Genomic DNA, 27,308 nt, shown 5'->3' on the forward strand with positions numbered 1-27,308 from the left:
TAAAGATTGTGTAGGAAGATCTATGATTGCAAGGAATTAATATGTTTACCAACAGAGTGCATCTTCATTAATCTGGCAGGAATCTACCAGAAAGCAGTTGAAGCAGAACACTAATGCCAGGCTAGCCTCACATTCAGCTTTTCTGGAGGGGTATCCTGTCCTCATGCTGGGATGAAGGAAGGCTAGCTTTTAGAAGTCAAGCAGAAATGGATTCCTTGTATTCAACATATCAGGAAGCAATTACAGCTTCTATTTTTATTTTTTTTAAGTGGAAGGGATGCTTTCCACAATTAAGCAATAAATCACTTAATTTATGTATTAGCAACAATTCCTACGTGGTTTGAAATGGTTCAGAACTGGTCTTGAGGATGTTAACTAAAATCTACATGAGTAATTCTCAAGTCATCCGTGAACATGCTAGAAAGCAATGGTTTGGGAAAAACATGCCTGGATAGCACTCTTAACACGGGTTAGAGTGATGCTCCCCAAAAAGCAATTTCCATACATTTTCATACAAGTAACCTAACCTGTTTAGCAGCTTGCATGTCTACCATAAGTTCTTGTTTCTGTCTTCTGACTGGATATTAACTTCAGAAGAGATAAATTTTGCTTTTACACAGATGAGGTCAGCATGAGGGGAAAAATGAGTGTTGTTATCATTGAAGCTTCAATGAAAACGACCTTTTCTCTGCACACCTTTTTTCACTTTAAGAAAAGAAGAGCCTGGGATAATGTAAGAAATTACATCTGAACTCCTGGTCTTGAAATACAGCCCACCCCCATGGAGCACAATCTTGGAGGTATTTCTTCTTGGATCTGGGAGAGCTGAGGAAAGGTTGTCTTCATCACTTATGTGTAGCCACAGAAAGCAGGACTTTTCATGAGGGAAGCAGAATGAGCCTTGTTTCCTCCTGTAGCACTGGCAGACTTTATACTCAAGGTAAACCAAAAGCTAAGAGCAGTTTGCAGGGGGCTGCCAGAGTACATGACTTTTTAATGATGAGAAGCATAGGAATTTTCTCTGTAAGGCTCATAGTTTCAATGTTCTCTGAACTATGAAAGAGATAGTGAAACACAAGTGTTCCAAGAAGAACAATATGTCATGAATAAAGCTGACTAGAAATGCTACTGCATGCTTGAGGTGGGGTTTTCTGCCATTTGAAGTAATAAATACACAGCTGTATATTATTCTTTAGGGTTTGGTTTATTCTACAAGCTGATTTTAAAATTTTTTAAAGATTTTTTTTAATGTGGATTATTTATTGGTTGTGTCACAGGAATATTTGGATTGTTCCAATTCCAGTCTTGATCATTTTTACATTTCAAGTCATATAAAGGAGAACAAGATATATGGTGCAGTTCAACAGAATGGCTCCTAGCTAGGCTGTAAATATACTGTCTTCTGTGTTTTTTCTGGCCACAGCAATTTTTCAGATTACTTATATTCTTCTAAAACTGTATCAGCAAAAGCAGTTTTCATGCTATGCTATGGCATTCAGGTCTCAAAGCATTGCAAAGTATCCTTCAATATGCTTCAAAATAAGCTTACTTTTTACAAGGGCAGTGGGAAGTCTTTGCTTTTGCAGTGGGAGACTAAGTTGGACGTCCATAATTTTGCTTTTCTTTCAGGATGTGTGAAAGGAGTTGCTGGGAGGGCATGTGGTGGGTACCCTAACCACATTGTGCATCTTGTATGCAAGCCCATAGGTGCATTTAAATGTAGAAAACAGCATTCCAGTTGGATTTTGTGTCATGAAGAGAGGTGGATATGATTTATCGTTACAGCAGCAGCAGCATGACTTTGTCTCTCTCCCTCCCTGCTTTAGCTGGGCAAATAGCTGGCTAGCTCTCAGCCCTCCAATCACCCAGGCTGCCTAGCCTCCACCCCTCAGCACCAACCACCTACTCGCACACCACCTACAGCTGGCTTTTAAAGCAAATATTTTAATAAAATCACTTTCAGTCAGGACTCTTCTATTTCAGAGAGCAGAGTTTTGGGACTGGATAAGAGGAACAGAAATTTGTCCAGCGGAAGTTGCTCTAAATCAGGTTTGTAATGAAGTTTACTGCTGAAAGAAGTAACTTGAAAGCAATGTAGTTTATCATAGAAAGTTTGCCTTTAACATGTGCTTTTTGAGTAGCAAGAGCTGTGGTATGCAGGATTATATTTAGTTTATATTATGGCATTATTGTGTCTCTGGCAAAGTAAAAAATTACAGTGTTAATATATAGAAAATGCAATTTATGTTTTCTTTCCCAGTCTGACGGGAAGTTGTTTCTGCTTTTGGATGATAAAGTTTTCCTTTTAAGTTTCCTACATACTGGACTTCTGTTACAGGTGTTGCTTTCCAATTTGAGGACTTTGAGTATTATTTAAATACACTACTTCAAGTATTCCAAGGCAGCAAGAGTTTTGTGAATCTTGGGCATGAAAACATTTAGGACACTTGCAGTAAAATTGTATATTGTCTGTGCATGCAGGTATACATATGCACAAATCATAGACTAATCATAAACTAGTTTTGCTTTACCTTCATATATTGTTGCACTAGATGTAATCAATGCAATACTGCAATTTTGAATAAGGCTAAAAGGACTTAAGAGAGAACAATTTTTTTTCCCTCATAAATTCTATGGATGGAAAATATAAAATATAAACTTTTTGTTCAGGAAAACGAGGCTTAAAGAAGACAGTGAATTAATCTGTATATAATCAGTATATATTTACATTTTCCCATTTTCAATCTGTTACAAAATTACTGGAGTGTTTTCTCTCTAATCGGTGTGCTGCTTAAAATGTTAAGCTGCTACAACTAAAATTTATAGTATATTATATTATATAATACCTCAATAGTATATAATATCTCAGTTAATTAGGGAATCTGTAAGCATTCATCTCAATGGCAGTATTAAAACTTTCAGAGGTTTTATATTGCTATATGAAAGTGCTTAGGCCACTTAATATATAATTAAATTAAAATGCTATTTTAAGGGAAGAGTGTGGTGATAAAATGATATAAACTACTTTATTTACTCCAATATCCACCTTTTGGCTGTGTTTTCTTTTGGATCAGGACGTTATTAGGTTATTTTTACATGGAAAATATTTTGCAAAAATGGTAGATTTTACATGGTTGAGAATCAGTCCAAGCAGTTTTAAAGATGAATGCAAACTTTGCAGATGGAGACTTTTCTCTTGCACTGTGTTTGTAGTTATAAGTTTTATGACACTAAACTTTTTCTGCTAGAAGAGGGCTAATAATAGGTGTCCATTAAATGTACCTAATCATCTGAGTGGATGAAATAATATGAATTGTAAGGCTGAACTCAGCTACTGGGGTTAGGATGTGGATGTGTGGTGATCAAGCAGTAAATGATCTGGTTTACAGCAGGCAAGGAAAGACTGAAGTTAAGAAGGGTCTATCAGCAGCAGTAGCTGCTGATTAAAAAAGGAGATGGAAAAAACCCCTAAGACTATGAAGAACAAAAGGGACTGGAGAACTATCTGTGCTTATTCAGGTATACTGACACCATGAATGTCTATCAGACATGAAGAAGCTTTTGGGATTTCCCCCTCCCCCCCACACCCCTGCCGTGTTAGATAGCTTTGTCCAATCCTTTCCTTTCTAAAGTCCTCCTCTCCTGTCTGTGTCTGTTGCATGCTGTTGAAAGGGTAAAACTGTAAACCACAATATGGACAGCATTGCACTTCTTTCTAGGAATGCATTTAAGGAAGGAGGGGCCTTGAATGCAGGCTGAACATTGGTCCTGAAGTTACAAGGCAGTTGAACTCAGGCCTCCCTTTTTCAGAGGCTTGTTGAAGTTACTCCATGTTACAGAGTAATCTGTAGCTAAAGGAAAACTTTGTCCAAAACAGACCTCAGAAAGTGCAGTGATCCAGCGCTTCTGATCCAGGCTTGCCACCTCAGTTGTACACAGCAGGAGGAATGTGGCAAAGCTACAAACAGACTTCACACAGGTGTTTGCTTGTGATAAGTGTTTCTGTAAAGCAGACTTCACTGAAGTGGAGCCTAGCACAGGTCTGAATACATGGGAGGAGGAACAAGTTGAGTCTGCCCCTCACCTCAATTAGAAACAACAGTACACTCAGTGAGTACAAGGACATTTTCCTTTTTAGTTTCTTAACGCTGATTCCCTGTGCTTAAACTCTCTATGAGCTCAGTATTCAATCTTTACTCTGTTTAAACTGCATGAACAACTCTGTCCACCCTGACTGATTGATCACACTTACAGGCTGTTGTTCAAATGCAGGTAGGTATCCAAGACTGCCCTAAGAAACACAGGAGAGGTGCCTCAGAGATGCCTCAGAAGCACTGTGAGCTTCGTCAGCAGCAGAACATTGAGTGCTCACTTCCTTCTTGATTGATTACCCAATATGTTACGAAAAACCTCAGTTCCCAAGCTGTCACGTGTGCCTTCCCAGGAAGGCTCAGAGAAGACCTGGAGCTCATTGGCTGTGCAGGATGTTAGCAGGGGCCTGGGACAGTACTGGTGGAGGTCATGGCAACACAGACAAAGATGAAGCAACAGTCTGCTAGGACAAGGCAAGCTTAGACTGCAGTGGATAAAGGAGGAAATAAAAAGTGATTAAGAAAATACTGAGACCTGATGGTCAAAAAGTGGAAGAGATCATGTTCTTTTCATGTTCACTTACTGTTCCTCATGTTCCTCTGTATCCTAAAAATCAAAAGAAAAGGAAACCGTGAGATTTGCCCATCTTGCCAGCGCAGGAGTAAAGAGCCTTTTTAAGAGTGTGTGGTTGCAGTCAGTGTAAGCTTATCTATGACAATGCTGCCACCAAAAGGCACACCCAGCTGTTACTGTCACTGCTTCTGTGGGTTAGGATTTGAGCGTGAGACACACTTGGTCACGGCTTTATGATCAGCTGTGCTTGTGAGTCAGCACTGAGTCAGAGCCCAGGTTGTTCTCTTGCGTTAAAAGACGTGTTATTTGTCAGTGATTTCTGAGGATGTTTTATTGTCACTTACCTATGCCATTTGGTCCTGTGTAGAGGCCAAACATCCTCATAAGTTCATGGGTTCTTCCTGCTGCACTTTCAAGTATGAAGTGATCAGTACCAGAATCTTGGGATGTCTGAGACAAATCTGAAAGGGGGTCATGTCTGAGGTACAATGCTGTTGTTCCAGATCTGGATTCCTACCTGGTGCAAAAGACAATTGACACACAGGGTTGAGGTAATTGGTTTGTGATGGTTCTGTGCAGAAAAGGGTGCTAGGTGGTAATTCCACAATAGTTGAAATTTGCAACAGATACACCTCAAGCTAACACGTAAAAACTACCCATGGACTGGCTTCTTTCTTGCTTCGTTTAAAAGATACAGTTACCCTTAAATTCACTGTGCATGCTTAGAGCGTAAGGAGCTTATTTGGGTAGGGGGCTTCCCTAGCTAGGAGGTGTGGGTTTTCAGATTATAATGATATTGTACATGATATTATAATGAGGTAAGTTAAACATCAGGGTACCAGTATGGGGGAGTTTGCTGACTTTTCCAAACAATGTTTATCCTAATTATTTAGGGAGTCTCCAGCCATTCATCCTTGACAAGGTTCCTCTAGAACCCATTATCTCAGTATACTCTTACCTCATAGTTGGCAGCCTTAGCATAACATCATCAACTCCTCTTTCTGAGACCATCTTAACCTAGGTAAGGTAAGCAATGTCAGCCTAACTTTTAAACAATCAGTTGTCAATGTTGCACTTGGTACACACCAACAGAAGTTGTAAAGCAGTGTTCAGATGCTGTTTATTATGCTTGTGTGCATAGTAAAAAATAGGAACATTGAAGAGCAGTTTGGATTGCAGTGGTCATCTTAAATAAATATGTGTTCATCATCTACTGTCACAAAGTTTGTGTCTAGAACTTTGTCTTTAGTTGTGCTCCAGTTTTTAAAGGCTAAGGAAAAAAGGATGGGCTTGAATCAGAACAGGTATTTTGGTTTAGTGGTTTGTGGCTAGGAAAAACTAGCCTACTGTCCTCTCCACAAGAATCAGAGAAAGCAAGAGCATAGAAACCATCCCTCCTATCTTGTCACAAGACACTGGGATAGATGACTTCTCAACCTTTAGGACTTCTTGTACCAAATTGCAAAGGAGCAGAGTAATCTGAGATGCTGTTTGGATAACAAAGTCTTGGAAGTGTTTAGTGTTCCAGGAACAACGTCTGACAGAGTAGTTTTTCCTGTCAATGAAATATCAAATGAACTATCATCTGGGGCTAGGGGGAGTAATTCCTTCAAACAATGCCATGTTTCTGCAACATTGGAATTGCTAAGGTGAAGGACATGGTGAAGAGCATTGCTGACTGTCACCATGGGCTACAGCCTAACGAGTAAAATATGACATTCTAACTTGATTGCTACAGCTTCAGAAATGTCATTATAAAACCAAACCAAAACAACCAAACCCCACTGTGACCTTGAGAATACTTGTCAAAGTACAACCCAGCCTTGGAGGAGTGGAGTGCCTCAGACCCAAAGAAAGGCTGCTTTTACTCAAGTGTTCAGGAGCTACAGCAGGGGATTTTGGCTGGCCCATTCGATGTCGATTCTCTTTGGAAGACAATCTGTCTTCCCACACACACATCATCTTCTGAAACTGATGCATGAAATCTCTTCAGTGGCTGAAGACTATGTAACATGGGCAAATACTTAACTCAGAGTCTGCTGAGCTGAACTGACTGCTTAATTGCAGAAGAGCTTTGGAAATTTCACTGTCTTACCTCCTTCCACTGTCCTGGCACAGTTATCACCTTTCTAATGGGCATTAAGAATCAATTCCCAGAGCTATTCGATTCCATTCACTATCCTTTAACAACTTCCTTTTTCTTGAAAGGGAATGGAGACCTTTCTTCTTCAAGAATTCTCTTTGAAGACAGAAGTGGCCTGTCTGAGTATACCTGGAGAGCTATTAGAGCAATAGGGAGAAAATGTTTCTGCACAGACTCCTCTTTGTTTGTCATACCCAAGAGCAGTTCTCTTGCTTCTGACTCTTTGTTCTAGGATCAAACACTGTTAAGTGAGCTATCCACCTTGATGTAAAGTCATTGCTGTTAGTGGATTGTACTATTGTAGGTAGAAATGCCCTTTAACACTCTAGGAAACTGGTACAGACAGGGAGGAATCTAACAGCTTGTCGAAATGAAAATAATACTCAGTTACCAGGAGGGTTCCACTTAACAAATCATGATCAGAATATAGGTATTTATGGTATGAATTGCAAAGACAATCCCTTATGGGAGATGGCAGATGGTATCACTCAATTCTTACCAAACTCTCAGTCAATAACAACACGATTCAAACAAATATATAAAGAAAGACTGAATTTGTACATTAATGTCTCTCTGAGATACTATTTTCTACTTGAGTGCCTGTGCTCTGCCTCCCAAGAAAATGCTTTGGACCCTCAGTTACCTTTTTTTCGAACTGGGAAGTAGGCTCACTGCTGTTCCTCCTAGCAAGCACCCATATCACAGGCCAGATAAGTGCTGCCCACCTGCTGGCCTCCAGGACCTTGCTGACAAAATCTGAGCTTGTGAGCTGACTGCACCTCATGCTGCAAAGTGCACTCAGAACATTGAAGAACTGCAATCGGCATCACATAAGCAGTTATCCCATCAGGTTTTGTTAGATGATTGTTAGGGAGAACTGTATGAAATTTCTTATAAAGATAGTTCTGGGGAAATTCGTAGTTGTGAGGGAGTATTTTAAATCTGCTTTCAAGCAGTTTTTATTGAAGCAAATACTAAAAGCAAAAGTCATGTATTTCAAGCCAAAAGGAGATTGCATTGGCTCTGTCAAAATGATGTATTTTAAACCTCTAGCAGTTTATAGCCTTAGTCTTGGAGGTTTAGATCTTAAAAATCCTTATTTATGTTGGTATTCATCCTTACCTTAAAAATCCTTATGATATATGCGATAATGAATGTTCTGCTGGTTCTGTTTTAGAAGTGGTTAAGAAGTGGTCATAAGCATATAGATAGAAACAGTTTCTTATTTTTTACAGCAGTGTAAAGATAATGGATTCTTTTCCTTGGGGAAATAAGTGCTAAATAGGAAATTAGGAATGCTGTGTCCCTAATTTGTTTCCCGGAAAAAAACCACATGGCATCTTATTTAATGTCACAGAAGAGTGCAAATACATTTTTTCATTGTTTTTCACCAGTGTCTATGTTGCCTTTTGTAATTTGTTTCAGAGCTCTACATCCACCATGTTGCCATGTGGACCAGCTTTGTCCTTTGTTCGGTGTCTGGTGCGGAAGAAGAATGTCAGTGGTGAAAGCCCTGAGGATTCCAAGTTGTGCCGATGCTTGTCAACAGTGGATCTTATAGCCCTCGGAGTAGGAAGTACCCTTGGTGCTGGTGTTTATGTCCTTGCTGGAGAAGTAGCCAAGTCTGATTCTGGACCTAGCATTGTTATTTCTTTCCTCATTGCTGCGTTGGCATCTGTGATGGCAGGTCTCTGCTATGCTGAATTTGGTGCTCGTGTTCCCAAGACTGGCTCTGCGTATTTGTATACTTACGTAACTGTTGGTGAACTCTGGGCTTTTATCACTGGTTGGAATCTAATTCTATCCTATGTTATAGGTAAGCTTAAGTACCAACATAGGTCTCAAGGGTTTTTGAGACAGCAGATACAAGATATGTATCTGGGTCTGTCTTTCTGCCTCTATACTTAGCTACTGTTGCTTTTCCCTCTTGCTGAGATGAAGTAACCAAAGCAATTTCATTAGGTTATTTCCTCGCGTTCCTTCCCCATCACCACTGCAACAGGTTTTTTCAAAATTCTTTTGTAAACAGTGTGTCTTCAGCAGTGTGAACTGCATACCTTGTATGAAAATTATGTCAGGTGATATACAAAAATAAACTATTTCATTGCTGTCTTTGGCCAACAAGAATAGTTTCTGTAAAATCAAGAAGCGTTTTTTTTTTTTTTTTCCTGAATAAGCACAGCAAAGACATTACAGGGACCCCCGTCACTACAGTAACTCACTTCAAGAAAGTCATGATGTTTAAGTACTAACTTGTTACCATAGCCTCATGCTAATTAAATAGTGACCTATCAGGTAATTCCAGAAAATACAACACTGACCAGATCTGAATAAAATCAATGCTTATACAGCAGGTGTTCAAATAACTATTTCAGTGTTTTAGCAGAGATGACATTTTTTGATTAGAAAACTTTTTCTTCCAGAGAAACATGTTCCAAGCATTCCCTTTTATTGTAAATAAGCATGTCTAATTGTATATCTGTACCTAAATACAAGGCTGTTGCCCAAACAAAAATCAAGACACTTTAGCATTGTATTAAACTGTATTTCATGACAGGAGAGTTGTGAAAGTCAGGTTGTGTTTAGGCATGGCCATGTGCATTTGTTACCAGAGTAGAGTGTGAATCTTCAATACTATATACAATAGCAATATACATCTTTCTAGTGATTTTTGCATTACTTCCAGGTGGACAAACTTTCCTTCGTGTTCTTTTTTAAACTGCTTTCTTACATTGCTATCTGTTGTTTAACGTATATCATACTGTAACTTTAGGTCTTCCAGAATTACTTCAGATATAAATGATACAGAAATAGTTTTTGTAATATTTTGGGGAATGAATGAGGTACAATCTTTTATATTTCAGTTGTAGAATAATATGTTACCATTTAGAAATGGTAACATTTTTCTACTGTGTAGAAAAATTCTAAACCATTAAAATTCCTCATCAAAACACTGGTTTGGCATGCTCTGCTTTTTTGAAATGCAAGTAGCAGCATGCTTAGTTTTATTTATTTTTCAGCAGAAGTTATTGTATCCCATTGTATGTATGCAAACCCCTAAACATACATGTATTTTATGAAGGTACCTCAAGTGTAGCAAGAGCCTGGAGTGGCACCTTTGATGAACTTCTTGGAAAACAGATCAGTCATTTCTTCAGAACCTACTTCAAAATGAATTACTCTGGGCTAGCAGAGTATCCTGACTTCTTTGCTGTATTCCTTATATTGCTGTTATCAGGTAAAACAATACATGGCTTCATTCATGGTGGTTGTGATGTTCAGAGTATTTCTTATAGAATGCTTAACTGTGGTTTGTGTTTTACCAGAAATACCTTTATAATGTTTAAGAAGTTCAGATGCACACTTGTGTATTGACACAATGACTCTGGGAATTAAATTTTATAATTGAATTTTCATCTGACCTTCTTCTTTTGTTGAAGCTGAGACATGACAAAAAATCACTTATCAGTACATTATAAAACCCATGATGCAGATTAACAATAACAGGAAAATTATGCAGTTGTGTGGGTTTTACAGCTTTATCACTAGTAAATGCTTTTAGAGGGACCCTGAGGTTAAGCTCTGTAGTTTGGTGATGTCACCTGGCCTCCTTAAATCATATATCATGCGTGTTTTGGGTGTTTGGAAGGGGGTTTTCCTCCTTCCAAATTGTTAACTTATTCAGTATATTTTTTATACTTTTTTAAAAATTTCCCTTTTTTAAGTCTTCAAAAGAGCTGGTTAGTCTAGAACTTGTTTCAGCTAAAGGTCACTCCAGCATAGTGACATGGCCCAACAGGCTTGTTTGAAATCTGAGTAAACCTTTTATGTCTACTCCACTCAGTTCTGGTTTGGGTTTTGTTTTTTTTTAATCTTTAGTTATATATGGTTTCTAAATCACAAAAAATTCCTGCCATCTGTATGCTCTGTGAGGGATCAAAAATATTGGAATTTATTTGCATGTTTGCATTTACCAGTTGCTTTCCACAAGGAAATGTTCTTACTGCCACCAGAAGTGAAGGAAGCAGTAAGTGCATTCAGAAGTGTGTAGTTTGTTTTCAGCCTTTGCTAGAAGCATCTCAAATATTCAGTAGATGTCTTGCCCAGATCTCAAATATTTGTCATATTCAGTCTCTCTTTTGATCAAACAGAAGCAGGAGCTTTTCTTCTCTGGGAGGTGAAACTAAGTTACGTGGCTATAACTGCCTGTTCTGTTATCCCAAGTGGCTTTTTTGGATGTGGTATTTGGGAAAACATTTCTGTTTAATTCCTAATGCTGTAACAGGCAACCAGTGCATCTGAAGCTTTTATGAGGTTTCTGTACATAAAACGATGAGTTCCCACACTTAGGAAGATTAGAGAGTTTACTAGACAAGGTTTAGTCTAGCATCCTGCCATGTTTGTGGCTCAGAGTTGCCTGTAAGATCAGTTCAGAGCCATATGGCTTCAGGAGGAAAGGGAATGAATTTGGTATGTAGCTAGAACAGACCTTTCAGTTTCACCTCTTCCAAAGGAAGGAGAAAAAAAACCCCAAACCGTTGTGAAAAGCAGAGCACTGAAACTCCATAAACCAAATGATAAAATGCTACTATAGATGCTGCCATCATTTAAGCTTTCTCCATTGCCATTTCTGCCTCCTAACATAAGTAGAGATTCTTGATAGAAGAGGAAATGTTTCTCCTGTGATTTGCCACTGCTCCTGAGTTTTCATTTGTGTCCTGTTTTTTCATCCCCACCATCATTCCTACTTCACTTCTCTTGCACACATGCTGCAAATGACCTCTCTGTGGTAAGCAGCTAAACACCAGTGAACAGAGTGGAATTCACTGCTGCTAAGAGGAGGGGCAGTGGGGATGGCTCAGGATTGTGTAGGCTTAGCATGATACAATAATTGGATTCTGAGCTGTGCAAAGCTGTATCATAGGAGTAGCAGATGATGCTTTACAGAAAATGGTATGTGCTAAGCACAAGAAAGTGCACAGAAATCTGGTTTGGGGATTTTTTTTCCTACAGAAAGGTCTTGAAAAAATGTGCATGCTGTGTTTCATACTGTATTAGGCTGATTGAGACAGTGCCGTCTTGGGAAACACTGAGCTAGAGAAAGCATGCTTCTATTTCCAATAAAAATGCCTCTGGTGAAGAAAACTTGAGCAGCTCATATGGCAGCTTCTGCATTTTGATAAGATAGCAAATGTCTCATTAGTGGGGTTGGAAATTTTTTAGAATTTATCTTGAGAGGCTTAAAAATTTCAGACTTAATCTCTAAATAATGAGGGAAGGCATGTATGTGATCTTAGAGTGCAAAGAACCTGTGAAGGCTTTCCTGTTGTATTTAATTTTTCCTGATCTGCTCACTGCCTGCTCTTCCATTAAATTGTTAGTACACTTAGAGTTGTAAAACATTGAATGACACAGTAGGATCCTGATGAAATAACTTTCAGATTGTTTAAATACACCACTGGGCAGCCTGAGGCACGTGTAATTGTTTTTTTCTGTTTTCTACAATCTTTATATATCAGAGTGTATAAACAGGAGGCATGCAGTTCTTTTAAAGGTTCAATTAATGAGCTAGGAAATGGCACTCTTAGTCTGTGATAGATATGCCCTGAAAAGCTTAGAGCATGCAGATTACATTATTAATCTAATAATTTTTCTTATTAATCTAATGCACTCAAAGAGTCTAGTAAATTTGCATTACCCCTTCTTAGCAGTTTAACATCTAGTGCTGTTTTTTGTTGTATTGTTCACAGTTCCTTAAAATGCTGTTTTATTAGTTTAAGGGACCATTCACACCTCTAAAATATTTTTATCTTATAGGTCTTTTATCATTTGGTGTAAAAGAATCTGCGTGGGTGAATAAAATTTTCACTGCTATTAACATCTTGGTCCTGCTCTTCGTTATGATTTCTGGTTTTGTGAAAGGAGACCCTGACAACTGGAAAATAAATGAAGATTATCTCATAAACCTTACTGCATTAACAAGGTAATTTTGATTTTTTTTTTAAATGTTAAAATAAGTTTACTTCCTCATTCCAAACGATTTAATGTTATACTTGCTTTTGTAGTATTGCAGATAATTTATCAACTAATGCCTCTTTTGCTTGAACGGTAGAGATTTTATTCCCTTTAAAATACTTAAAAAAATTTCTTTGTAGTTTCCTTTAAAAAAATAATCTTATTTCAATTCTGTGATCCCTAGTCATTTTAGAGGTTTACTGGCTTCTTGTCCTCAAGCCATGTATTAACTGCAATATGTGAGTATGACATCAAGAGTTGCCTACACCATTAGTATTTTAATATGTTTTGCTGCAAAGAGAGTTAAGATGGTAGTTACTTGGTTTGGATATTCTTCCATTTACTGTAATTTTTGTCTTTCATACAAGCTTTGACCAAAAAAAAAAAAAAAAAAAAAAAGGTGCAGTTTGTTAAGGCTGTAGTTTTTGACAGGAGTATTTTCATTTGTTTTTCCAGAGTACTAGGGCAGGAGGATGCAGGAGTTTGTAGTAACAACAACAACAATAATAATAAATATTGCTTCTGTGTTTTTGTCTTTATAGGAGTTGTTTATCCTGTGACAATGTGACAAGTGTATATGGGAGTGGTGGTTTTATGCCTTACGGTTTCACAGGAACATTGGCTGGTGCTGCAACCTGTTTTTATGCTTTTGTAGGATTTGACTGCATTGCAACAACTGGTATAGTATTTATATGAGAGTGTATATATGTGTAGGTATAAATGTATAACATGCTTTAAAAAAAAAAAAAGCACAAACAACATAACAATCTGTCTACTCCTCTTCCTTTGCTTTCTCCTAAACCTCCTTCAGTCCATGCAGAATGAGTCTGAATTCATTCCTGAATATGGCTGTCATTCTGAGAGGGAGGAAGAAGTTTTATTTGTTTTATTCCTGTTCTAAAGAAACCTAACTGCTGCTTTCTAAGACTGGGAAGTGCTTAGTATACAACTTTTTCTGCCCATATCACCTGCTTACTTTTTACAATTCTCTGAGATGAGGTCTCTCTCCTAAAGGCTGACTTGTATGTGGCTGACAGGGAATGAGAACATGGATTGTAGGTAAATAACTGGAGATGGTGGGCTTTGAGTACTCTAACCACAGAATGTATTTTATGTCCTTTAGTTTGCTTCAATCTTTAAATGCTACTTCTGGCAAAAAGCTATTGAGGCTTCTTTTTTCTGTGCCATTGCACTCATTTTATATGGATTTTTAATACTTCTATTAGAAATCATAGAAGCACACAATCATAGAATGGTTTGGGTTGGAAGGGACCTCAGAAGGTCATCTAGTCCAACCCCCTTGCCATGAGCATGGACATCCTCCACTAGATCAGGCTGCTCAGAGCCTTGTTGAGCCTGACCTTGAATATGTCCAGGGATAGGGCTTCAACTACCTCCCTGGACAACCTGTTCCAGTGTTCCGCTGCCCTCACGGTAAAGAACTACTTCCTAAAATCCAATATAAATCTATTTTTCTCTAATTTAAAACCATTGTCTCTCATCCTATCACTACAGGCTTAAATTAACAAATAGTTTGACTTTGATACTAGTTTTTAAAGCTTAAAGTGGAAATGACTAAGAATTTTTGGTGAGGTTTTTTTCCTTTTTTTAGGAGAAGAGGTGAAGAATCCTCAGAAAGCCATGCCCATAGGAATTGTGGTATCCCTGCTTGTCTGCTTCATGGCCTATTTTGGAGTTTCAGCTGCACTGACACTTATGATGCCATACTATCTACTAGATGAGAAAAGTCCTCTGCCAGTAGCATTTGAATATGTTGGATGGGGTCCTGCAAAATATGTTGTAGCAGTGGGATCCCTCTGTGCTTTGTCTACAAGGTAAAGACACTGAAATACTAATCTTATTGGGAAAAGCTGATGGATAATACATGACATTGAAATATATGTTCATGGATTCATGGTGAAGTCTCAGTTCCTGCAAAGGATTAGCAATAACTATCATAACTATGTCTTTATCACAGTTCAGTCAGTTTACTGTTATTGAACTCCACCTCTTTGGCTTATTACTTAGAAGGGTTTTATTATTAAAATATGTATTTTCAGACAAAAGGTCTGCAAGTTATTAACTGATAAAATAAACCTCACCCATTTTGTCATTTCTTGCTATCTGCTCCCAGTGAGTCAGTAGCTTTATGGGCTCTGTGTATTTGCAGACAAAATTGAAGAGATGATTAACTAGTTCCACTCCTCATTTTCGTTGCCTGTCTCGGTTTTCCTCCAGTAGCCAGTCTGTCATCTGACATCATCCCCTCCTGTGGTTTCTATGTGGGTATTTGAGATGTAGATTATAGGTGTAAACATATTATAATTTACTCCCCTTTATGAAACTGTGGGTGTAACCTTAACTGTTATTTTGATTAAAAGGTCATGGTGGGCATGAGATATGTTAGTGTGTGCTCACACATATATTACAGTCCAGTTGTAATGTGGTATGAACACTTTCATAGAATAGGACATTGCTTGATACTTGAATGTCATAGTTAGGTCGTTGATTCTGGGGTTACAGTTATTTTCTAACTAGTTGTCATGGTCCCCCTCAGTTTGGAGAGGCTTAATGAGTTTGTCCTCTATATTGATAAACAGTAGAACTGATATATAAGCAGAAATTAAAGAAATTAATGCTGGAAAACAAAATGAACTGAGATGGTAAAATGCTTTTTCGTAAATTTGAACTGTTGGTCTCTTTTCCCAGTGTATTCTGAAAACCTCTATTTACCTGCATGCAGAGTTTAATCTCTCAGTCTATTGACTGAAGTCAGTTTAGAACAAAACAAAGGGAATTGTATTTCATATTCCTAAGTTTAGAGGTATAATTAAGAAAAAATATTTGGGATCATTGCTTTTGGTCCATATAGTTACCTCTTCTTATGTGACGTGGTGAACTTGCTTCCTCAGAGTAAAGATGTTTGTAAATAGTTCTGCTATTTATGTGAATATAATTTAAGATGGGTAGGATAAGTAAATTTCACAAAGTCACAACAACCAACAAATTTGGCAGTGGATTTTACCAGTATCCTTTATTTGAAAAATCAGGTATCATTCTGATTCAGAAAAAGGTTCTTTCTTGGAAGGGTCATTCATACATCAAAATCAGTTCACTCATTTGTGTCTAACTTTAATGCTGTGTCTCACAAGCATTACTGCAGGTAATTAGTATCTGTGATGTGCAAAAGCTGTGCCTTCTCTAAGTGCTACAGTTGATTTCTTAAAGTAAGAAAGGCAACCATTCACCTGGTTAAAAACTTGCGTGCTTGCTGCAGAGGTCATACTGGCTATAATTTTGCCTTTTTTAATGTCAATGTTTTTTGTTTTCTTAATTATAATTACAATTATTTTGCTTAGTAGGAAAGAAGTTTGTTTAAAAAAGAGCTTCAAGTTATCAACATTTTTAAAGCTTTCTGTGTTCTGCTAATAACACATTTAAACAAAAAAACCCAAACAAAATGAACCAATCTCATTAAAGCTTGGCTAGAGGTGCTTTAATTGAAAGAAATAATATGCCCAAGTATAAATGGGTGGTGCTTAGTTTGAATTACTGTTAATCAGCAGCCTCACATGGAAATCTAGAGTGTAAGAAAAGCTGCTAATGCTTATTGATTTGCTGCTGCTGACTGACAGACTTTCTCCAGGAATACTGAAGCTTAATTGCATAGTTAGTGTGACCTGGAACACGTCCTGGTCCACTAATACCCAAGAACTACAGTGATGGCAAAAGTTATTTTGCTAATCTTCTTATCTAATTTAGAAAAAAATCAAAGAAGCCAACTTTACAGGGAAAAGGAATTTTCTGTTTGTGTCTGATCTGTAGTATCTTGGGCTATGGGGCTTTCTGGTTTTTGTCTTACAATCATAAATTTTGTTTCTATACATGCCATTAATTAACATTGTTTATCTTGTCCATGATACACTCTGCATGAACTGTGTTTGCCATGTTGCATGTGTTTGCTTTTTACTCAGTCTTCTTGGATCCATTTTCCCAATGCCACGTGTAATCTATGCTATGGCGAAGGATGGGTTGCTTTTCACATGTCTAGCTCAAATCAATTCCAAAACGAAGACCCCACTAGTTGCTACTCTATCGTCTGGTGCAGTAGCAGGTGAGACTAAGAGTTGATCCTTGTAAAGAAAGATGCACTGCTGAACACGTTGCATATATGGAAATAAACCACTGTTGTGCAGCTTTGATTTGCTTTGGACTGAAAAGATCAGATCTGATTCTTGCTAGGTAAAGCAGGCTTCCAGTAAAACCTTTCTCTACCACAGATTTTATTTTTGTTGGATAATCTCAAGTGCTTTCAAAGCCTAGGTTCAAAATAAACAACAACCTGAAACCGAGAACATCAAACAACCAAACAAAAGGCCAAGAGCAGCAACACGGAGCCTAAACCAATACTATACCTAAACCCATTAACTCTTCCAAGCTTTCTTTTTGTGTAGTTGGGTTTACCAGTAAAGCATTGTGCTCTTAATAACCTGTATTTGAACTATACATTTTTCTGTTCTAGTCTTCTCGGCTCTATGTTCCCTTTGCCCCGAATTCTGTTTGCCATGGCACGCGATGGTTTACTCTTTAGTTTTCTTGCCAAACTGAGTAAGAGGCAGGCACCAGTTTCTGCCACCATGACAGCAGGGGTCATCTCTGGTAAGCTCGAAAAGCCCATGTTACTTAAAACTGAGACTGAAACACTCTGTGCACGTGCATGGTACCTTATATTTTTGAAAAGGGCTGCTTGTTAACTTCCCTTGCATGTACAATGGGAATAAAATTACCAAATAATCAAAGGGTGTAAGAATTCCAGATCATGCCAATCATGGTGGTGGTGGTGATATCCTTAACATGACAGAATTCAAAATAATTTTTTTTTCTTCAATATTGGGCTCTTGTATGGTGAATAAGATTGTTACTTAATCTGAGTCCTTTAGACTGTTGCTCTGCTTACAAAGTTTCCTTGCCTGATGTATACCTATATATTTATCACTTCTGTAATGGAGGAGAACAACTGTCATGTCTCATGTGAGATGTGAGAAAAAAAAATCTATATTTGCAGCAGGATCAACTTTTGTGTAAAATACAAAGATCTGAAAATTTTCTTCTAAAGAAAATTATTCTGTTTTTGAACAGGCATAGCATATTGTGGTTGAGGGGCATGTGTGTGTTGTGGGGTTACGTGTGTATGCACATGTATGTACACACATACACGCTCACATTTATTTGAGCAAAACAGCATTTGTGGAGCTGTTGCCAACTCTTAATTTTCTAAAATACAACTCTTTCCCATTTGTCCATTCTTCTGGCAGAGGTACATGTAGCTGTGCCCCAAATTCACTGACATGAATATCTAATTACCCAAGAAAGTGGGAAGCTTTAGAAGCGTTTAACTCAAAGGCAAATAAATAAGTCTTGAAAGCAATTAAAATATGAAATACATGCCTTGTAACATTTTGCAACCCTGGCTGAAATTGGTATCAAATAAGAGGTTCAGAACTGAGATCAAAATATTATTGTTTATAGTCAGAGTCATCCTCAGATGCCACAAGACTGGAACTACTCATACCCTGTACTTGACAGTAATTTGGGAAGGCACAGTCATTGTTCAGATACTTCTCAGAAGAAGCATTAATAGCAGTTCCCGTTTCTTTGGTCAGCATACAAATCAATTTATTAGAATTACTTAGACTTTATAGAATTTGAATTTATGATATTGACATATTCCCCCATAATAATTTGGAAGTGGAGTTATGTGGGATTAAATTAACATCTTTACCTGAAATCACAGGAATGATGAGGAGAGGGAGAACCATATGACCCAGCTGGAAAACTGTCTGATATAGTTCATAGCCCTGACTATAGCCAGACAGCAGCCATCACTGCCTTTAGGCAGTTTGGGGAATTTGGTGTGTCAACCACTCAGAGGAAGACAGCTTTATCCAGTGCTGGAGAAAGAGTAATTTCTTCTTCTATTTAAAAAAAAAAGACATTTATTTGATAACTTGTGGCCATAAATAGTTATGCTAGAATAGTTACTGTTATGGTTTAACTCCAGCCAGCAACTAAGTTACCAGGCTGCCCACTTGCTCACTCCTCCTTGCCCCACTGATTGAATGGGGAGAGGAATCAGAAAAAAAGTAAAACTTGTGGGTTGAGATAATGTGGGAATGCAACCAGTTTAATAATTGAAAAATAAAGTTTTAGTCGTAGTAGTAATAATAACAACAGTAGTATTTTAAAAGGGAGATAAGAAAACCAGGTTGAAATGAAACCCAAGGGAAACAAGTGATGCACAGTGCAACTGCTCACAACCTGCTGACCAGTGCTCAGTCAGTCCCTCAGCAATTGGCCCCTCCTGTCCAACTCCCCTCAGTTTAGATACTGAGTGTGATGGTTTATAGTATGGAATGTCCTTTTGGCTAGGTCAAGTCACTGTCCTGGCCATGCTGCCTCCCAACCTCTTCTGCCCCTGCTTGCAAGGACCAAAAAGTCCTTGACTTAGGGTGTGTGCTACTTAGCAACAACTGAAACATCAGTGTGTTAGCACTATTGTTCCCACACTAAATCCAAACCACAAAACTATACCAGCTACAAGGAAGAAAATTAAGTCTATCCCAGCTGAAACCCGGACGTTTATGGATATATGCAACAGCTGCTATTATCTGACTTTCCATTCATAGCTTTAAGAAATGTTAATGAGATTAGATGTTTGTCCCTTTAGTTAAATATATCAGATCAAGACTACAGCTGAGCCAACTGTCACATATTATTGCTCTGACTTACCTTGTCACATGTGGTAACTGTGATTACAAAACTGCACAGAGCTGTATGTTTTAGTGTCAGTCCAAGGTTTCACCATAAATTGATCTACTGTTGTTTCTCAGAGCAGAGTTAAGAGAGGTAGAAAAGCAATACTGTGCCTTTTTTTGTTTGTTTTCTCTGGGTCAGAAACTGAGGCATTTTTCAGTTTGGTTTTAATGTAAAAGAATGTTCTGACCTACAAAGTAGCCTTTAGAAGCCATGACTAAAAAATAAGTATAGCTACTGTATGTCAGGTTATGGTAGGTTCTGTTTTTTCTCAGCCACGCTTACCTGTGTTCTTTTGAGCATGCAAAGCAGTGAGGTATTCAGAAATCTACCCAGTAAATGAATTCTTGGATTTAGGAACATCTTCTGTCATTGAAGAAATCAGGATGGTCCTCCTTCCTTCATTGGAAAAGGAGACTTGGATGAAATAAAACTTCTGTATTGGAGTGATCTTGTTTTCAGAAAATCACATTTTGCTTTCTCCTTCAGGATCAAATAGCAGAGGAATGTGTGTTTGTGCACCTATACAGCTGTCTACAAATATATTATCAAGCATGATGTAAATATTGCCATAGAATTATACACAGAATCACAGAACATTAGGGGTTGGAAGGGATCTTGAAAGATCATCTTGACCAACCCCCCTAACAGAGTAGGATCACCTAGAGTAGGTCACCCAGAATCGCATCCAGGCAGGTTTTGAATGTCTAAGTATTTCTGAATGTATATAAAAAATCAGTGTGTACATGTACAGTGTATAAAGATGACATTTAATAGTTTCTTTTGATGTTGAGATTACTGATGATTCAAGACATTAGGTATTTTAAGTTTTTTTTCTGCATCTCAACAATGTTGAGAGAGTAGAACTATTTTAAGAGGTCCTCTGACCAGATACATTTCATATCAATTAGCATTAGCCTTTCATTTAGTGATGGCTTGTGCTAACTTCTTTATGATCTATTTGCATCACTGTGCAAACACCACAGACAAAAAAAAAAAAAAAAAAGACATTCCAGAATCTCTAGAAGAATGTGGCATTAGGTTTTGTAAACACAAAGACTGCTGTAGGTGCTCTTAGTATCATGGAAGTTTCTCTCTCTGATCTTAAGAATATTAGTTCTTGTGAGATTTTGCTGGCCTTTCCTGAAGGCTGCTTGAACACATTATCTTTTTAGCAGTTTTTTATTTGAAACAATGCTAAAAGTCCTCTTGACACTGAGCTCTTTCTCAGCTCAGCAGAAGTTTTACATACTGGTGACCTACTGGGTCAGATCATTTTGCCCCAGTTTTGCTCTGGGATCCATCCTCTCAGCTTTCCTAAGTTTTTGTGGAAGGATCTGAACCTTATACTATAAAAATGTGTTTTTAATTCAACAAGCCTTGTGTTCAAATGCTTATGTGCAAGTAAGTCCAATATGAATGGCTTGATTATGCAGCATGACTGTATGGCTCATCAGTGCATATCTATATGAAGGAGATTCCCAGCTGTAAGGAATTAGTTTTGGGAATGCTGGCGATGACTTCAAAAATGTGTTTTGAAGGATTACTATGGTTTCACTTACGCTGCTATCAGTAAAACCATGTAAAGTTACCCTGCAGACAGACTTCAAAACCTCAGCTCTTAGTATGTCTTAAGACTAAACTTAGCACTTATAGTTGGACTCAGTGATCTTACAAGTATTTCCAGCCTAAACAGTTCTATGATTCTATGTCAGCTTCATATGAATTTTGCATTTTCTTTTATTTTGTTTTTTAGCTATAATGGCTTTTCTATTTGACCTAAAGGCTTTAGTGGACATGATGTCTATTGGTACACTCCTTGCTTATTCACTTGTGGCAGCCTGTGTCCTCATTCTTAGGTGAGTATTCTACTGTGTTTTATTTCTTGATGGTCAGTATTATAAACAGAAGTGACATTTACAGGATGTTTTTTTTACTAGATAGCTAAATGCTTAAAAATTGGCTCTATGCTTGTAAATGATTACTAGGAAGCAGTGACCCATCAAAGAAAACAATGCTGTATTGCTATATGATTGTAATAGTTAGTGGAGTGAAATCTTCATGTGAAATCTAGACACCTTTCAATTTCTGGAAGATGTATTTGTCCAAACATTAGTCCTAAAGATACTAAATGTAAGCTTTTGTCCAAAAATTGCTGAATGATATTTTGATATGGACACAATCTATGCTGTATATCAGGACTATGTCTTGTGGGGGCAAACCCAACTTAGGCCAGACACACAGCGACGAGATTGTGGGATGTATGCTTTCACAGTCAAATTAGATGTACCACACTAGTCTTGACAGTAATAAATTTAAATTAAATTTTCCTGATACAAGAAAATACAGCTGTGCTACAGCTATGTGGACAATGGTCATAGTTTGCTTTGTTGTGTACTGCTCTTTTTACCTTAAAAAGTCAGTCTTTATTACTTAAGACTAAATAACTGTGAAAAATGTAACGGGTTAAATTTAGCTCAAATTCATTGTTGCAGTAATTAACACTTTTGAAGAAACTGGTATTTTATCCCATGGTGACTTATTTAACATATATATTTTTTAAATGCACTTAAATTCTAACAAAGCAGATAGATAGTTTCAGTTTATGCCAGTTAGTAGGCCTCTTGCAGTACAGGAAGCAAGTCAGAAAGAAGCTCCCCTACTCTTTCCCTGCCACTAACCAGCAGATTCTGTTCCCTTTTTTCGTGTGTGTGTACGAGACCAGTCATCGATCTGACCCATTCACATAGCTTAAAATACTGCCCAAAAAATCCCCAACTCCCCCCCCAAAAAAGTGAATTGCCAAAATTGGTTTATATATGATAGTCACTATATATGACTAGTGCAGTGCAGTTATGAATTAGGAAATTCTAAATCTCTACTACAAATCATTTCATATTTAAATACATTCTTAGATCCGTATTGCTGCAAATCTTAAAGTAACTGTAATTTTTTTATTATCCTGTTTGCTTTATGCATAGGTACCAACCCAGTTTAACCTATGAACAAAAAAAATATTCCCCAGAAAAAGCAGCTTTGGCTGCATCTGAAAGGGAATCTGCAGTAAGTGAATCACAGATAAATATGATACAAGAGAATCACTTCAATCTTCAGGCCCTGATTAACCCATCCAGTTTACCTACTGAGCAAACTGCAACTACTGTTAACTTTTTAGTAGGTCTTTTAGGTAAGTGTTCAGCTGTCCAAACTCATATAATGAAATTTTATGAGGGACAAAATAAAAAATCCAGTGATAATATGCCTTCTTTCAGTCATAATTAATCTCTTGAATGCTATTATACTCGATGCATCTAATCTGTAGTCTAGTATATTTTCCTTTATTTAAATATTTTCATTATAACATTTTATACTGGAGACTTGCTATTGTTCTTAACAGTCACTTCCTCTTCAATGCAGAGATTAAGTGACTTCTTTCCTATATCCATCAGCTTTCTTGGTTTGTGGCTTGAGTGTCCTCACTACATATTGGATTCATTTCATTGCTAACTTGGAGCCCTGGAGTATTGGCCTTCTTGCTGTGTTGGTGGTGTCCTTCTTCGCTACCATTCTCCTCATCCAAAGGCAGCCCCAGAACCAGCAGAAAGTGGCCTTTATGGTGAATAACATTTTCTCTATATTATTTTCTAATGAGAAGCTTGAATGGATTCCAACAAGTGGGAGAGGAGCAGAGAGAGATGGTTCTTTTTCAGGCATTCTTTCATTAATGCACTGCCACTAGAAAATATATATTTAACATAGTGTATTTTAAAAGTATGTAGAAACTGGTGATTAGACCCAATGAAAACCACTATATTCCCATAAGAATTTTTCAATTATTTTTTAATGATTAGATGTGTCACCTCTAGTTTGTGTTGTACAATTGAAGTGTGACATGCAAAAAATTATGTTCAATGGTAACATATTAAATATTTCCTTTTAGGTTCCACTATTGCCATTTTTGCCATCATTCAGTATCCTGGTAAATATTTATTTGATGGTACAATTAAGTGGAGACACCTGGATCCGATTTAGCTTCTGGATGGCACTTGGTAGGTACATGTTTATTTTGGTCACCTCTTCCATGAATCGTCTTAGAACGTTTGATTCTCATACTTTAAAAAATATTTGAAAAGGAGTCTGTGTTTTAATAAAAGCCAGCTGATATTTCTGATCCAAACAAAAGCATGCTTCAGAAGCAGTAGTTATATGTATTCAAAACTGTTAAGTACAAGTTGAGTCTTGTAATAGTTATAGGACTAATAGACTATAGGACTAATTCAAATAAGCCACTGGTTTTTTTTCCTAATAACTATAGCTAAAATTGCACAGAAACCTGTTTGCATGCTTCAGAAGCAGTAGTTATATGTATTCAAAACTGTTAAGTACAAGTTGAGTCTTGTAATAGTTATAGGACTAATAGGACTAATAGGACTAATTCAAATAAGCCACTGGGTTTTTTTCCTAATAACTATAGCTAAAATTGCACAGAAACCTGTTTGTAACAGATTTCTCCCCAGTTTATCAGTCATTCTGCTTTAAAATATGGAAGAATGTATTAACTGCATCTATACATAAATCAGAGTGAGAAGTTTCTGTTATCTATTAGAGCACTAGTGCAAAGATGATACACTGGAATTTGCATAGAAACAGGGAAGACCTTCAGATACCTGAAGAAGAAACTTGTTTTGGAAAACTATGTTCAGTCAAAGAGTAGTAAGTAAGTACTTTTTAATGCCTGAATGTGATTTTTTTTTTCCTTTTGGAAGGCTTCCTCATTTACTTTGCTTATGGCATCAGGCACAGTCTGGAAGGTCATCGTAGCAATGGAGATGATGATTCTTGTTCAGAAAATAGTGGGTTGCAAGAAAAGAACCCTGTAGAAGAAATGGATGAACCTGAAAATGCAAATGAAAGTGATCGATTTCTTGCACGTGAGAGGACAAGTGAATGTTAATCTATGCAGACCTGAAAGTATTTTAAACCTTTAATTGACATTTTACTTGCAGACTAAAATTTCAAAAGGTTTCTGACAACATTGTGCCTCTTGAAAGTGTTTACTACAAAGCCTGGCTGGTATTTTGGACAAGCTCCTAATCCATCATTTCAGAACTGACAGCATGGTGATTAGTATTTAAATTAAAGAAAAAAACAAATGACAAAGAAGAGAAGTACATGTTGGCAAGGAAAAATTTGCATGCATTGTTTGAACTTTCATCCAAAATCACTGGCAATCAGAAAATATGAAGAAGTGTCTGCAAGAACTTCTGACTATTTGACACTGCACTGTGAACATAAGTGCCTTTTGTACTTTTTTCTTATCTCTGTTATTCGTGTTGGTCACTCTAATAACTCTCTTCTTTCTACAGAAGTAACTCTCACAGGAGATAAATTGCAGACAGGCCTGGAAAGTATTGGCAAAACAAATCGTAATTGTACAGCTCTGATTCTGTGCAAGAAGTTGACAATCATCTATTTATGTACCAAGAAGTAATGGCTTACCATTATTAATCAGTAGTTATGTAGACCTCAAATGGCAAAGATACTTAAAAGCTTTTGGTCCCACTAAATGTCATTCAGGATTCCTACTTATGTGAATTCCTTTCAGAGATGCTGCATGTGTGAAATAATACCCCCAAGAGGAGCTGTGTTTTCTGCAAAAGCATCTGGGAAATAATCTGTTCATTATGATATTGACAGTGATTTTTAGGTGTGGTTTAGCAAGTATTGCCCTTTTGGTTTTGGATTTTATCCCTGACTACATGATTTTGTACTTATGTAGAGCAGTCGTCAAGTTTTCCTCTTCTCATTCATTTCTGCCACACTTTCTTCTCCTTCATTATGTGCCTAAGCTGGTATTTGTGAGCTTACTTCTCCTCAGAAAAAATATGCACAAAATCCCATCCTTCTTCTTAAATTCTAGAGACATTAAAAAAACAAATGGGCAGGATGTCCAAGTGCTAATTTATATAAAGAAGCAAACTGTTGCAGCAGTGCTGGGTGAATAATGGAAACTGTTCTTTTAACATAATAGTCATGCTACCTGTCAAAGGCACTCAGGTATTTTAACACTTATTCTCAGCAAACAGTAGGCTTAAGTCCCACAAAGGATTCCACAATATGAAGTTGCTTTGTAAGAATGCATTTATAAAAATACCCTAAAGTAAGAACTGTCTTGGACTTTGTCGTGGAGGTTTGCAATCTTTTGCTGGTACTAATATTGGTATTAATCTCTCTTGTTAGGTATAAAACTTAAGATCCCATGAGAGCTATTTCGGATGACAGTGAAAGACACCTTACTGTTTGTAATAGCTGGAATTTCAGGGGAAAAAAAAAAGAAGAGGAAAACCCCAACTTGTTAGTCTGCTTCTGTCTCTCTCCCATTCTTTTCACAGCAATAGATTCACAGTATCACAGTACATCAGAGGTTGGAAGGAACCTCAAGAGATCATCAGGTCCAACCCCCCTGCCAGAGCAGGATCACTTAGGGTAGTCCACACAGGAATGCATCCAGGTGGGTTTTGAAAGTCTCCAGAGAAGGAGACTCTACAACCCCCCTGGGCAGCCTGGTCCAGGGGTCTGTCACCCTTACTGTAAATAAGTTTCTCCTCATGTTGAGGTGAAATCTTCTATGTTCAAGTTTGAACCCACTGCTCCTTGTCCTATCACTGTGAACCACTGAAAAGAGCCTGGCCCCCTCCACTTGACACCCACCCCTCAGATATTTATAGACATTGATCAGATCCCCTCTTGGTCTTCTTTTCTCAAGACTAATCAGCCCCAGGGCTCTCAGTCTCTCTTCATAGGGATGATGCTCAAGTCCCCTAATCATCCTTGTGGCTCTCTGTTGGATTCTCTCCAGCAGGTCTCTGTCTCTCTTGAACTAGGGACCCCAAAACTGGACACAGTATTCCAGGTGTGGTCTCACCAGGGCAGAGTAGAGAGGTAGAAGAACTTCCCTAGACCTGCTGGACACACCTTTCTTGGTACATCCCAGGATCCCATTGGCTCTCTTGGCCACAAGAGCACATTGTTGTTCCATGGAGAACTTGCTGTCCACCAGCACTCCAAGGTCTTTCTCTGTGGAGCTGCTTTCCAGCAGGGCAGCCCCTAACCTGTCCTGGTGCCTGTTGTTATTTCTCCCCAGATGTAGGACCCTGCACTTGTCCTTATTAAACTTCATGAGATTTGCCTGCACCCAGCTCTCTAGCCTGTCCAGGTCACGTTGGATGGCTGCACAGCCTGACAGGTGTCAGCCAACCCCCCCAGTTTTGTATCATCAGGAACTTGCTGAGGGTACTCTCAATGCCCTCATCCAGGTCGTTGATAAAGATACTGAACAAAACTGGACCCAGTACCGATCCCTGGGGGACACCACTTGCCACAGGCCTCCAAGTTGACTCTGTGCCATTGATGACAACCCTCTGAACTCTGTTGTGGAGCCAGTTTGCAATCCACCTCACTGACCAACCATCTATGCCACATCTCCTGAGCTTTTCTATGGGGATGTTATGGGAGACTGTATCAAAAGCTTTACTGAAGTCAAGATATATGACATTCACTGCTCTTCCCTCGTCTACCCACTTGGTCATAACTTCATAGAAGGCTATCAGATTAGTTAGACAAGATTTCCCCTTGGTAAATCCATGTTGGCTACTCCTGATAACCTTCTTGT

General features: G+C 37.9%; 1 protein-coding gene across 2 annotated transcripts; it reads left to right on the forward strand.

Annotated features, from left to right (window-relative positions):
- The first annotated feature begins 8,230 nt into the window (after nt 1–8,230).
- Nucleotides 8,231–24,590, forward strand: SLC7A2 (solute carrier family 7 member 2). Of its 2 annotated transcripts, none has more exons than XM_054382852.1 (11): nt 8,231–8,624; nt 9,891–10,046; nt 12,626–12,791; nt 13,366–13,502; nt 14,436–14,658; nt 16,798–16,937; nt 21,393–21,495; nt 22,618–22,823; nt 23,086–23,252; nt 23,577–23,685; nt 24,403–24,590. In XM_054382852.1, exons 1-11 carry the CDS (start codon nt 8,249–8,251, stop codon nt 24,588–24,590), a joined length of 1,971 nt encoding a protein of 656 aa, XP_054238827.1. In that variant the 5' UTR covers nt 8,231–8,248. The 2 variants fall into 2 exon arrangements, with proteins under 2 accessions (XP_054238827.1, XP_054238826.1); XM_054382851.1 differs by lacking the exon at nt 16,798–16,937 and adding an exon at nt 17,346–17,482 and having other exon boundaries at nt 8,249–8,624.
- Nucleotides 24,591–27,308: the final 2,718 nt, after the last annotated feature.

This window comes from Indicator indicator, chromosome 8 (assembly GCF_027791375.1).
Source record: "Indicator indicator isolate 239-I01 chromosome 8, UM_Iind_1.1, whole genome shotgun sequence".
Taxonomy (NCBI): domain Eukaryota; kingdom Metazoa; phylum Chordata; class Aves; order Piciformes; family Indicatoridae; genus Indicator; species Indicator indicator.

Coding starts and splice junctions, on each gene's coding strand:
- SLC7A2 (XM_054382852.1), top strand. CDS start 8,249: ATGTTGCCATGTGGACCAGCTTTGTCCTTTGTTCGGTGTCTGGTGCGG. Junction 10,047..12,625: donor CCTTATATTGCTGTTATCAG/GTAAAACAATAC, acceptor TTTATCTTATAG/GTCTTTTATCATTTGGTGTA. Junction 21,496..22,617: donor GCCTGTGTCCTCATTCTTAG/GTGAGTATTCTA, acceptor CTTTATGCATAG/GTACCAACCCAGTTTAACCT.